At 24.8% G+C, this 13,114-nt stretch overlaps 1 protein-coding gene across 2 annotated transcripts; it reads left to right on the forward strand.

Moving 5' to 3' along the window:
* Positions 1-8,683: 8,683 nt before the first annotated feature.
* On the forward strand, positions 8,684-13,114 carry LOC129618582 (recombining binding protein suppressor of hairless). 2 transcript variants are annotated; one of them, XM_055533415.1, is made up of 5 exons: positions 8,684-10,189; positions 10,974-11,519; positions 11,610-11,944; positions 12,072-12,279; positions 12,395-13,114. In XM_055533415.1, exons 1-5 carry the CDS (start codon positions 9,701-9,703, stop codon positions 12,749-12,751), a joined length of 1,935 nt encoding a protein of 644 aa, XP_055389390.1. In that variant the 5' UTR covers positions 8,684-9,700; the 3' UTR covers positions 12,752-13,114. The 2 variants fall into 2 exon arrangements, with proteins under 2 accessions (XP_055389390.1, XP_055389391.1); XM_055533416.1 differs by having other exon boundaries at positions 12,404-13,114.

Genomic DNA, 13,114 nt, shown 5'->3' on the forward strand with positions numbered 1-13,114 from the left:
AGCCTTTTATATACAATATATAAAATTGGATAGAACAGTTTCCTTTAAACGGGACCGCAACATCTAAAACGATAATTGTAGGTACAGCAAATTTAAATTGACAAAGAACACAGAACTGATTCGAAAACCAAGAAAATTTTCATTTGTTTAAAGTATAGAAAAAAAAAACAATATTCTACCATCAGTTTTGTAATATGCAACAGGTACAACCACGTCAACGAATACAACCACGTCAAGCTATTGCGTCAACTTCGAAATAAATATATAAAGTTCACGGCGAAATATCACATAGTCACTTGTAAAAAGTCTACGCTTACATAATAATTTGTCATTTGTTTCGTCATCTTCTTAATAAACTCGACCGATTTCGTAAGTCCAACTTAATTGCTCTTTTCAGCTGGACCATATTGAATGACAATATTTATTAAGAATACATTAAGAACTAGGAAATGGTATACCAATTATTTTCTTAATTATATGAATAGCAACAAATATTTCGAGATATTTCAGTGATAACAAAAATTCCAATAAAATTTGGAAAAATATGTGCTTTTTAATCATCTGTTCTGTTCGTCGGTCCGATGCTTCAGTGGTTCCTTAGTCCATTAATCCGTCCTTCAGCTGACCTATTCGTTTCTTGTCTAAATTTTTAAAAATTTTTACTACCTTTAAGAGTTATAAACCTAAAATTTTATACACAATTAATTTTTGTAAAGAAACTTATTTTAATTTTTGTAAAGAAGAGGAATTTGGAGTACCCCCCGCCCCTCTCCGCTCACGCCTACATTTAAGACCTTTCAAATAATTCCAAAATCTTATAAATTGGTTGGAAGAAAATAAAAAAAAGGAACAGTTTGAAATTCACCGATTCAAGCACATATTTTCTTTTTTCATCATTATTTTCTTAATTAAAACAAATCAATATCTCAATCCAATTAATATTATTAATCCTTTTTAATTATACAGTATAGCTAAATATAAAAATAATAAAAAATATTTTCCTATAACAAAACAACCAACAAACTACCGGAGAAATTTGCTATATAAAGCGAATTAAAAATTTTCTTTTTAAAAAGAAAATTAACGTAGACTTCTTTAAGTCAATATTGATAATCTCTTCTCCTTTCCATATAATAATGACGGAAAAATAAGCAGGAAGAAGTTTTTTTTTTTCATTTTCAGTCAGCAGAGAAGAAACTCTACAATTTTAAAAACTGGAAATCTAAAAGGTATAACAACAATAACAATTTTTATTAAAAAAAAGCAAACGCTTCAAATTTCATTCTAATTCTTTTGGTCTATAAAAATGTTCATGCAATTTATTGTCTATATGAACTCAAAACACAAAATTTGATAAGAAATAAATTTGAGATCTTGTGTACCAAAAAAGAATTATTATTAAAAATAGTCGGTAAAATTTTATTTTCGAATTCCTGGACTGAAAACTAAATCAACATTATGTAACTGTTTAAAAAAAATGAATTTTTCTTTTTATACTTTTTAATAACTTTGTATAACAAAAGAATTAAAGTAGTTAGGCATTCAACTAAAAATTGAAATCTAAATAATATCGACATTGAAAATGAGAGCAACAAACGATTGAAGAGCTCAAAAAATAAGAAAAGAAAGAAAATCAACAGTTTCCACATAATTTTATCGTGATTTCATTTTAATTACCTTTCATATACCTTCAATCTTTTGGAAATTCTTCATTGGTAACTCCTGGTATGGTGTTCATTGAATTCATTTTAGTTTTTGCTAATCTGTTATACTTGTAGTTTGTACATAAACTGCAATTATTGTACAATAACCATTGGTTATTTTTTCATTGCCGGACTAATGTCCTCTTATTCTTGGAACTTCCTCTTTCCTCTTTATATCCTGTTATTCCTATTTATTTTTTGTTTTATAATAAAATTCCGATGCAAATTAATATAAAATTCCATTAAATAGACCAAGGTATATACATATAAGCATTTTATTCCGGGTTGTTATCTTAAATCTATATAATTATTCGAAGCTTGCAAAACCAACCAGGCTTTTGTAGCGATATTATAATATAGGCTATAATTAAAATAAGTATTTTTTTTTAAAATGATAGTATAACTGAAACTTTTACCTCTTTCAATTTTTTTGTCCGAATACATGCTCTGCATACAAAAAAAGCATTGCCTAAACCATTTCTGTTTGGACGAGTCAGCCCCAATCCCTATTCTAATGGTGCTGACTCTAGTCTATTTCTTAAATCTGATAATGTAAATTCTTCTATACTTCCTATTTGCTAATTTTTTTATTAAACAATTAAAGAGCCGCTTCTTACTGACTGCATTGAGCATTTTTGTATTTTTAAATTTGCCCAAATAATAAATTATGGTCACCCTAAACTTAATGCATTCTTATATTTTGATTTTCATTTACTTCCTTCTAAATATTTAGAAATTATATTAAAGATATATTGGATTTGACTTTAAATTTGAATTATTCTTTAGTTTTCCTTTTGATATGCCTGCCAAAACAGATTTTATTAAAAATTTTATATAAAAAAAATTAAATATTAAATGAGAATTAGAAAAGATAAATTACCAATTACCACAATTTCATGATGAAGTTACTAAATGATCATAACTTGATCTTGTTTTAAATTAAATTATGTTTTATATTCATTGAAATTTTGTTAAGTATCTATTGGCGCGGTTAGAATTTCCATCATAATTTTCTAAATTTTTATAGTAAAAACTGTTTTAAATCATTAGGCACGTATATGTGTACAACGTGGATTACAATAAACCAAATGATTCTGCTTATAAATTTCACTTTTATAATTTGAGATTCTGGCACTTATTGTTGACTGTTTTCAATTTATGAATGTGCCTAAGTACATACATATTCTTACGATGAGATATTGTGCTATATTTAATATTATTATTGGCCCTCCTTGCATAAGAGTATTTCTTTTATAAAATTAGTGCTGGTTAAATTGATAACAATAACAAATTCACATTGTCAAAGTCCCGATCTTTTAGTACGCTTAATTCTGTATGGTTTAAAATCAACAGAATTTCTTGACTGGTCCCTAAAAAAATGAAATAAGTGATAATTAAATCATAACAATTAAAATAAATTGTAGAAAATTATTTTGCAACTCTCTGTATATTACAAATTACCAATACCATCGGAAACTTTGATATTAAAATCTTTCCAATAATAAAACAATTGCTCCAACTTCAAATCAAATTTGGGAAATCGTTTTTAAAATATAGTTACTCCAAATTCTTCTCCTTTTCTTCTTATCTCAACCTCTGTACATATCCATATACATATATGTATATATGTATTTTAAGATTGAAAAAAACTCTGAACAAAATGCATTCTAATAGCCAACAATTGGAGTGTCCTATATGAATAAATGTAGATCGTATAATTATATCCATTTGTATGTAATAACAAATTAATTTGAGGGAAATAAAGATCGCCAATGTTTCTTTTCTTTTACAGTTTCTCCATTTTGATTATTTTGAATGTGTTGTGTTATTGTTGAGATGCAGGGCGCATAATTTAAAATATTTTGTATATACACACATACTTATGTACCTACAAACCATTAATAATAAATTTAATTTTGAAACAAAAAAAAATTTTTAAAAAATTAAGAATTTTGACAAATTTATTAAAACGCCTACTTTGATTTAATAAGTTACGTAACTTACGATTAAATCAAAATTACATTGTTGCATTCTTCCTTCTTCAATATTTTTATGTGTGCACTTCAAAATTTTTGTTAGTCTGTTGTTGGGGCTTTGGTGTTTTTTAAAGCGCGTCTTTTGCTTGTGATCTCTTTGTAGTGCTTTGATTTTGAATATATGTATGTATGTACAAAATGTGTGTACATACTTCCATAGAAACGTTTATTGCTTCTTAAATTTTTCTCTGGAATTCATTGAAGTTGTCCCTTTTTTTTGGTAGCAAAAGTGCATTTTCATACGAATTTTATTTTTGGTTTGTTTATTCAATTAGCATTTCGTTCCCCAAAATATTCAGGGACAGGATGTCAAACTTCTTAATATTTTGGCAAAATATCTGCTTCCTTGACGATTTTAAGCTCTTTTCTTGCTCCACCAAAAAAAGTCCAATAAATTTTTTTGTTTTTCATATTTAGTTCTCCGCGTTTTTGGAAATTTTTGTGAAATTTTGAGTGTAGAAACCTTTTTTGCTATTAACAAACATCGAAATAAATTTTTTTAAAATTTACAAATAATGCTTTAGATTTTTAGACAAGCTTCACTTTAAAATCAGTCTTTTTCTTCTTAAAATGCGATTAACTGTACAGAATACCTAATTTTTTCTAAATTTCAAAAACACTAATTATTTCCTACAAAAGCTGACACAAGTGAATATAAATTATTTTTTATTTCTAACATTTTTTCTACTCTCCAATAGGGCTCTTTGAAAATTATTTTTACTCTTTTTCAATTTAGCATTTAATTTAGACATAAACCATCAAAAGTTTAATAAGTAAAATAAAAAATTAATAGTTGAGTATTAGAAAAACTACCATTTTTAAGAATTAAAAGAAAATAATAAATAAGAAGTTACAACTACTAATTTACTTGAATTGTACACATTTCTACTACTTTTATAATAATTACTTCTAATACACTTAGTGTGCTGAATTTATTTAACATTTGAGAAATGTACAAAATATGTTCTATAATAAAAGCTAGCACAAGTTATTTTACATTAATATTCAAATTTTTAGCTTTTGTCCAACAGATGACTCTCAAAAAATTCCATTTATCTTTTTCAACTTAGCACAATATTTGGACTCAAACCATCAGAAATTGAGTGAAAAAAATATAGTATTATTATTTTAGTTTTGAAAACACTGCCATCTATAAGGATTAAAAAAAGTAATTTTAAAGGTTTATTTTTGCCTTATACAAAAATTTTTTTGAATAATTTTTATCTTTTTCTAATTCAAGTTTTTGAATTTATAATTATTTTGTTTTCAAAAAAAACTTACTACATATTTTAATTTTGAAATAAAGACAAACACAATTCTAGAAATTTACAGCTAGTGTAGCATAGCTACGGATATGTTCCAGTGTGACATGACTAAGATAAGATAAACAACTTTAATATTAACATGCATGCAATTGCATATTACGAACCTGCTACCAGAATCTAGAAAGTTTAACTTATGTATATTGAAATCTAATATAAGTGGCTGTAAACAAAGTAACAAATGTGAAATCTAAAGAGTTCCAACTGTAGAAAAATGTAGTTTCAGCCGCTTGCATCCTGGAGAAAGCATGTTATCCCAAAAGAAGCAACAAAGAAAAAATTTTAAGCCTCTTGAAAACAGAGTCAATTTCTTTTTATCATTTATTTTAATAACCACCATTTTAAATTAATTTTAATAGCTAATTCATTCATAACCACAACATTTAGTGTTTTTTGCTCAAACGGAGCTCAAACTTCCTATATTTCATAATTAGCAATGAATTTAACAATATCCTTAATTTGATATTTCTCAATAACAATCCTAAATTTTTAACTCATCTATAAGTATACCAAATTATCTCAATTACTTCCTTTTATAATAATTACCATTTTAGATTCTTTACAGTCAATAAAAATTCCTTTATATCTTAACCTTAAGTCTAGTTATATAATTGAGCGGATATTATACACCAAATCAGCTCACAATATTATTACAAAAAAAAATTAATTTCTTATTTTGTTTTTTTGTTTTATTAAACAAAATATGAAGAATAAAAACATAATTACTTCATAGGGTACCTTACTCCTAAATTATTAAAATGCAATAGTAGAAGATTCAATAGATCTAAGCTTGAATATTTTTTGACTCAATCCATCGCAAATTTTATGACAACAAAAATACAAAAACAAAAAAAAAAAAAAAAGAGAAAATCAAAAACCAAAAATAAAAATTAATAAAAAAAAAAACAAATTTTGTACAACAAATCAAAGAGAAAAAAAAATTTTATTCAGAGTTTCAAACAGTAACAGACGCCGGTTTCCCACGGTCAATACATTCACACTATAAATTGATTTTATTGATAATGATAATAGAATGGGGGAGAATCCAGAGAATTTTTTTTTTATAATAAAATGAAAAAAGACAAAAAAAAAACAATAATCATGAAGAGAAAGAAAACATAAAAATCATAAAAGAATCATAAAAGAAACAAAAACAACAACCCATAAACAACAACAACAATAATAATAAAAAACAAAATAAGTAAAACAGAAATTCAAAAGCATAAGTTTATTGCTCTTCTTCTTACTAGTTGGTGAAGTGGTGTGGTGTGCATAATCTTATAAATATTTGAGTTTAATAATAAATTCTAATGAATGAGTGAGTATGAGTGGAAACATAATAATTTACTGGTGTACAAAATAAACATGAGATTAACTTTAATATAAAAAGTGAAAATGAGTGATTTTATCATGGACAAATTAATTTAAAAATAAAATATTACTAAAATTTTACTGGTGACAAAATTATTAACCTTCATAAATACATTTTTTGTAATGATTAATTGTAATAATATGTGACAGTTGAGGATTTTACTCAATTGAAAAGAAATACAAACAAATGTCAAATTACTTTTGTATTTATTTCTTGAGAAAAAATTTAAATAAAAAAATTTTGAATTTTGAAAAACAAAAGAAAAATTCAAATAAAAAATGAAAATTGTAATAAATTTTTATTTTTTATTTTTTTTTTTTAATTTTAAACGTCATAAATTCTTTAAGAAAAAAATATACTTCATCTATTTCTGAAAGAAATTACTATTTTCGGACTACTGCCATCTATCAAGGAATACAACAATATTGAATATTTTTTTTGAAATTATGTGCATAGCATTTGCTACACACAACTTTTAAAACAGTAAAATAATTTTAAATTTATTTCTTGAGCAATTCATGCTTCAAATTTTTTTTATAGAAAAATTTCTTCTCAGCCGAGTACTATTTGGCTTTAATATAAAATAAACCCTAATTATAAATCAGGATTTTTTTTTATCAAATTACGATAATACATTTCGTATTTTAAAATTTAAAACCGTATTATCAAATATTTTTATTGTATATTTAGTATTATAAAATCAATTAATTATTTTCAAAGACCCGAGAATAATTTGACAGTTTTATAGTATTAAATGAATCGCAAAGTTTATTCCGTGCTATCTGATCATTAAAGAGTTATAGCCTCCCTAAATAAATGACAAGTAGTAGTTGTATAATATAACGAATATAAATATTTGAACAAATTTTGCAAGGTTGGCCAGAATATTATGCAATAGGTTTTTAGAGATTACAAAGTTCTGCATAAATTTGCATTTATTTTTATACATGAAAACAACCAAAAATATCAAAAAAAAAACTGTCAAAAATTTTTAAATTTGTTTCGGCGCAAAGTCTTGTACTACTACGCAACTAATTTTCACCAACTCGTGAATATCATTAATAATATTAATTTGAAAAAATTCAAATTATTTAATTACATTCACATTTATTTAATTGCAACTTTTCACACCAGAGTATATTAATAAAGTCGAAATTTTACAATCTAAATAAGGTTATAAACCAAAAGGTTTTTACCTTAAATAAAATGAGATGTTTTAGAAAATTTTCACTCAAAATAAAAAATTCTCAATATAATGTAAAAGTATAGTGTTTTTTGATGTCATTAGAGAATTCCTGTAACATTATTTTAGTTGGTGAAGTACGTTATCAGAATGTAGTGGGAATTAAAAGAAAGAAAAAAAAAAACTCAAATTTATAAATTAATTGATATGTAAATAAAAGTTGATTAAATTTAATTGAAATACAAAAAATGTGAACAATGAAAATATTTTCAATAAAATATTAGAAAAAGATTTAATTATAAAAGTAAATTGAATAAAAATTGAAAAGACAAATTTTCATCATTTAAAATAATTTTTTTTTTTGTGTTAATTTATAAAATACAAATCACATATCAAATATTAATAGGGTACCGTGGGAAAAATCCAATTCAAACAGGTGTTAGAATAAAAGTTTTTAATGTGTTTGTGTGTATATAGTATAGAAGTTCTCTTTAAGTAATTTTTCCCACGACCACTTGAGAGAGCATTTTCAATTTATTAAAACATGAGTGAGAAAGAGAGAAACGGTATTTTTAAAGAAATAAGAAACCAAAAACAAAAACGTATAAAATGTAATATTATAAAAAATTGAAAATGTATGAATGAAATTCCGTCAAGTGTTGCCATATACTAAATTTTTTAATTAGAATATAATAATTATTAATATAATAAATATATAAAATTATTATAAGCTTTAATAAACGAAAATAAAAATTAATAAAATTTTTATATAATTAATTGTTTTAAAAAAAAATCATTTAAATAAATATGAAATTAATTAAAACTTAATATTATTATATATAATGTTGCGGCAACACTTTACTATCGTAGCGCTTTTTCTCACGCTTTTATTTACTTTTTCAACTTCAAATTAAAAAAAAAAAAAAAAAAAAAAAAACAAAAAAAAAAAATTCACACAGCATTGTGGTAATTTTATGAACATTGAAAACAACATAAAATACTCAAATTCTGAGTAGAAATTTTCAGTTCGTGTCAATGTTTTTTCGAATTAAAATCGTTGGGAAAAAATAAATATAAAAATACGGAATTGATAATTTTTTTTTTTTAGTTTTAAATTTAATTAAAAAACAAAATTGAAATTCTTATTTTTGTATTTTGGATTTAATAAAAATTCAGTTATCATAAATAATGTATGTTTGTATATAAACATAAAAATTCATATTTACTTTAAAGTGACAGATGAAATTAAAATAGAAACAACGGCAACAGCAGCAGCACCAGCACTACACTAGCAAAGGATATATGACAGCTGCTGTCAGTTAAAGAAAAGCATAAAAAAAATATGCTATATAGAGAGTAGCTGTGTGTTGTTGACAACGACGGCAAAATTCCAAACATTTTTAGTTTTTCTTTTTATTAATTTTTATTTTTATTTTAAATGTTATTTAAATAAAATAATTTTTAATTTTTCAATTAATTTTGAAATTTTAAGATAAAACTCAAATACAAAAATAAGTTTTAAGTGAATCAATAGTCGTGCCAAATATTAATTTTTAGAGAAAAAAAAAGAAATTTAATAAAACGAAACATACAAAAAAAAAAAGAAAAAAATCGAAATTGAAAATTTATATGAAAATTTTCTAAAAAATGCTGTGATATATCTATATATTTAAATGAAAATACAACAAATACAAAAGAATAAAGTTATTGATCAAATAAATATGAAAAATATTTCAAAATATTTAAAATTATACCCATTGAAAAATCAAAAATTTTTATTTTCAAATATCTTGTAAACTTCAAAAGGTCCTCAAAAAGAAAAAAAGAAAAAAAAAAACTACCCACATCAAAAATGTACTCAAATTGATGCTTCATATTTTTAGAAAAACAAGAAAATAACAAAAAATATATATATATAAAAACAACAACAAAAATCTCAACATTGGTTATGTTGCAAAAACAAAATCCAAAAAATGATGTAAAAATAAAAAATTTATATAAAAATATCAATTGCAACTTGGGTTAAAAATTATAAGGCAGTTTTTATAAAAAAAAAATTATTTATTTTTTTTTTTTATTTATAAATGAAAAATTTACATTCCAATAAATATTCGGATACCACAATAATGCCACATTTTGGCTTAGGTGGAGGTGGTGCTGGTGGTTATGCACATGCACAAACTCCACCATCTCCACCAAATCATCATCATCATCATATAGGTGGAAGTACAACAGCAGCAAGTGGTCCAAATTCAAATAGTGGAAGTAATAGTGGTAATAATAGTAATCAAAATCATTTAAATGCTAATTCAATGTTACCACCAAGTCCATCTACACCACATCATCATCATCATCATCAGCATATGTCAGCAACGACGATTATACCTAGATTAAATTCTGGATCTTTAATACCAACTAGTTTAGCATCAAATAGTGGAAATGGTGGTTGTGGTAGTAGTGGTTCAAATCAATTATATAGACCTCATATAGAAGATAAAAGACTGACTAGAGACGCAATGGATCGTTATATGAGAGAGCGTAATGATATGGTGATTGTTATATTGCATGCAAAGGTAATTAATTTATTAAATCATTAAAATTATTGTGTTTTTTTTTTGTATATTTTTAGAAATCAAATAATGTATCTGCGTTAATTATTTAAAATAAACTTCCAAACGTAAAAGTTATTCGCTTTTTTTTTTATTATCTATTGTAAAAATCAAAAATTCAATCTTAATTATTCTAAGATTAATGAAAATGATCATCGAAAAAATTTAAAGTAATTATTAATATTATTCAAAAAAAAAAAAAATAGAAACAACTGAACAATTGTGGGAAATTTTATTCAAAAGAATTTAATTAAAAATTATAAACATGCTACATAATTTACTCGAAAATTTATTGTATTAATAAACCTTTTCACCTTTAATATATTATTAGTGATAGATTTCGTGTCCGTTTTACTAAAAACTATTACTTGAATCGCAATATTATTTGTCTTAAAAACTTAACCTGGAGTTTCAAAAAAAAAATTTGAATTAATTTTAAATTATAATTTTTAAGTGTACAAGTAAGTCTTGTAATTATTCTATATAGTGTATTCAATTATTTCGAATCTAAATTTGTGTTTGCGTAGTTAAATATTTCTAAATGACGAAATTCTTTTAAATATATTTATGTAATAAACTTACACACATTTCATATACATCTGGATTATGGAACCATTATTTTGCGTTACTTAATTTTAATCATAATGCATATTTAATTTTTAAAATATTTCTCAAATTCAAACTAAAAGAAAACGTATAATTATTAAGTCAAAAATTTTGTTATACGGATTACTTATTTTAATTTTAGGTCGCCCAAAAATCTTATGGTAATGAAAAACGTTTCTTTTGTCCGCCACCTTGTATATATTTATTTGGGAATGGCTGGCGTCGTAGGCAAGAAGAAATGTTACAAAAAGGTGAAACTGAACAAGGTTCTCAATTGTGTGCCTTTATTGGTATAGGCAATTCAGATCAAGATATGCAACAATTAGATTTAAATGGAAAACAATATTGTGCTGCCAAAACATTATTTATATCAGATTCCGATAAAAGAAAGCATTTTATGTTATCAGTTAAAATGTTTTATGGTAATGCACATGATATAGGTGTTTTTAATTCAAGACGTATTAAAGTTATTTCAAAACCATCAAAGAAAAAACAATCATTGAAAAATGCTGATTTATGTATAGCTAGTGGTACAAATGTAGCTCTATTTAATCGTTTAAGATCGCAAACAGTATCAACGCGATATTTACATGTTGAAAATGGTCATTTTCATGCTAGTTCAACTCAATGGGGAGCATTTACAATTCATTTATTAGATGATAATGAAAGTGAATCAGAAGAGTTTCAGGTAGATTTCTTGTCATATAATTCGCTTTAATCATAAAATTTTGTTAAAATGATTTTTTTTTTTGTAATAATTTAAAATATAAAATATTAGGTTCGAGAGGGTTATGTCCATTATGGAGCTACAGTAAAACTAGTCTGTTCGGTAACTGGTATGGCTTTACCAAGATTAATAATTAGAAAAGTTGATAAGCAAATGGCACTATTAGAAGCTGATGATCCCGTATCACAATTACATAAATGTGCCTTTTATATGAAAGATACAGAGCGAATGTATTTGTGTCTATCACAAGAAAAAATTATACAATTTCAAGCAACACCTTGCCCAAAGGAGCCAAATAAAGAAATGATAAATGATGGTGCCTGTTGGACTATCATATCGACTGACAAAGCAGAATATCAATTTTATGAGGGGATGGGTCCAGTTGCGTAAGTTTCAAAATTATTTTCAAAATTTAAATTTTCAAACAAAAGTGTCCAACAACTCATTACAATTTTTCTTCTTTCCCATATCAAAAAATTTTTTTGATTTGATTTTAACTTTTAATTTCAATAGAACACCAGTAACTCCAGTTCCTATTGTAAATTCATTGAATCTCAATGGTGGTGGTGATGTTGCAATGCTTGAATTAAGTGGTGATAATTTTACACCGCATCTGCAAGTATGGTTCGGTGATGTTGAAGCCGAAACGATGTATCGATGCACGGAAACTTTATTATGTGTTGTACCGGAAATTTCACAATTTAGGGGCGAATGGCTTTGGGTAATAAAAATGACAATATATTTCAGATTTATTATATACTAAAATAATTTATTCTTATACTCTTACACCAAAAACAAAACAAAAAAAAAAAAAAAAATCATTTAAAAAAATTAAGGTTCGCCAGCCAACACAAGTGCCTATATCATTAGTAAGAAATGATGGTATTATTTATGCAACTGGTTTAACATTTACATATACACCAGAACCAGGCCCGAGGCCACATTGTCACCCAGCTGAAGATGTGATGCGAAATCCAACATCAACAACAACAACAACATCAACACGACACAATAATAATTCTACTAATAATAATAGTAATAATAGTAGTAATAGCAATAGTAACACTACATCGAACTCATCAAATAATAATCAACAACATCATCGAACATCGACGACTACTTCATCTCAACAACAAATGTCATCTATTACAGATGTATCATCATGGAGTTCACATGGTATTAGTTTATCATGAATAAAATTAACTTAAATAGAATTTAAAAAAGAGAAAGAGAAATCATTTTTTTTTTTATATTATTAAAGATTGAAAAAAAGATGAGCAACACATCAAATGGAAAAATCAAAGTATCCTATATTTGTTTTTTTGATATTTAATAATATTAAAAAAAAAAATTAATATTAGTAATATAATAATAGTAAACACTGTAATATCTCGAATTTTTGCGAAAATGTGAAAAGTTATACAATTTATAATATAATGTATTTGTATTTTGTATAAATTAGTTGTAAATGTAATAATGTATATCAAATCATTCCTATTGTGTATTTTCCTCTTTTTAAGTGGATATACAATAAAATTATTTACAGAACATATATT

This window comes from Condylostylus longicornis, unplaced genomic scaffold (genome assembly GCF_029603195.1).
Source record: "Condylostylus longicornis isolate FDR11 unplaced genomic scaffold, ASM2960319v2 ptg000009l, whole genome shotgun sequence".
In the NCBI taxonomy this organism is placed as follows: domain Eukaryota; kingdom Metazoa; phylum Arthropoda; class Insecta; order Diptera; family Dolichopodidae; genus Condylostylus; species Condylostylus longicornis.

Excerpts from the sequence above, each read along its gene's own strand:
- LOC129618582 (XM_055533415.1), top strand. The coding sequence starts at position 9,701 with ATGAAAAATTTACATTCCAATAAATATTCGGATACCACAATAATGCCA. Across the intron at positions 11,945-12,071 it reads GAGGGGATGGGTCCAGTTGC|AACACCAGTAACTCCAGTTC; the intron begins GTAAGTTTCAAA and ends TAATTTCAATAG. Across the intron at positions 12,280-12,394 it reads TTAGGGGCGAATGGCTTTGG|GTTCGCCAGCCAACACAAGT; the intron begins GTAATAAAAATG and ends AAAAAAATTAAG.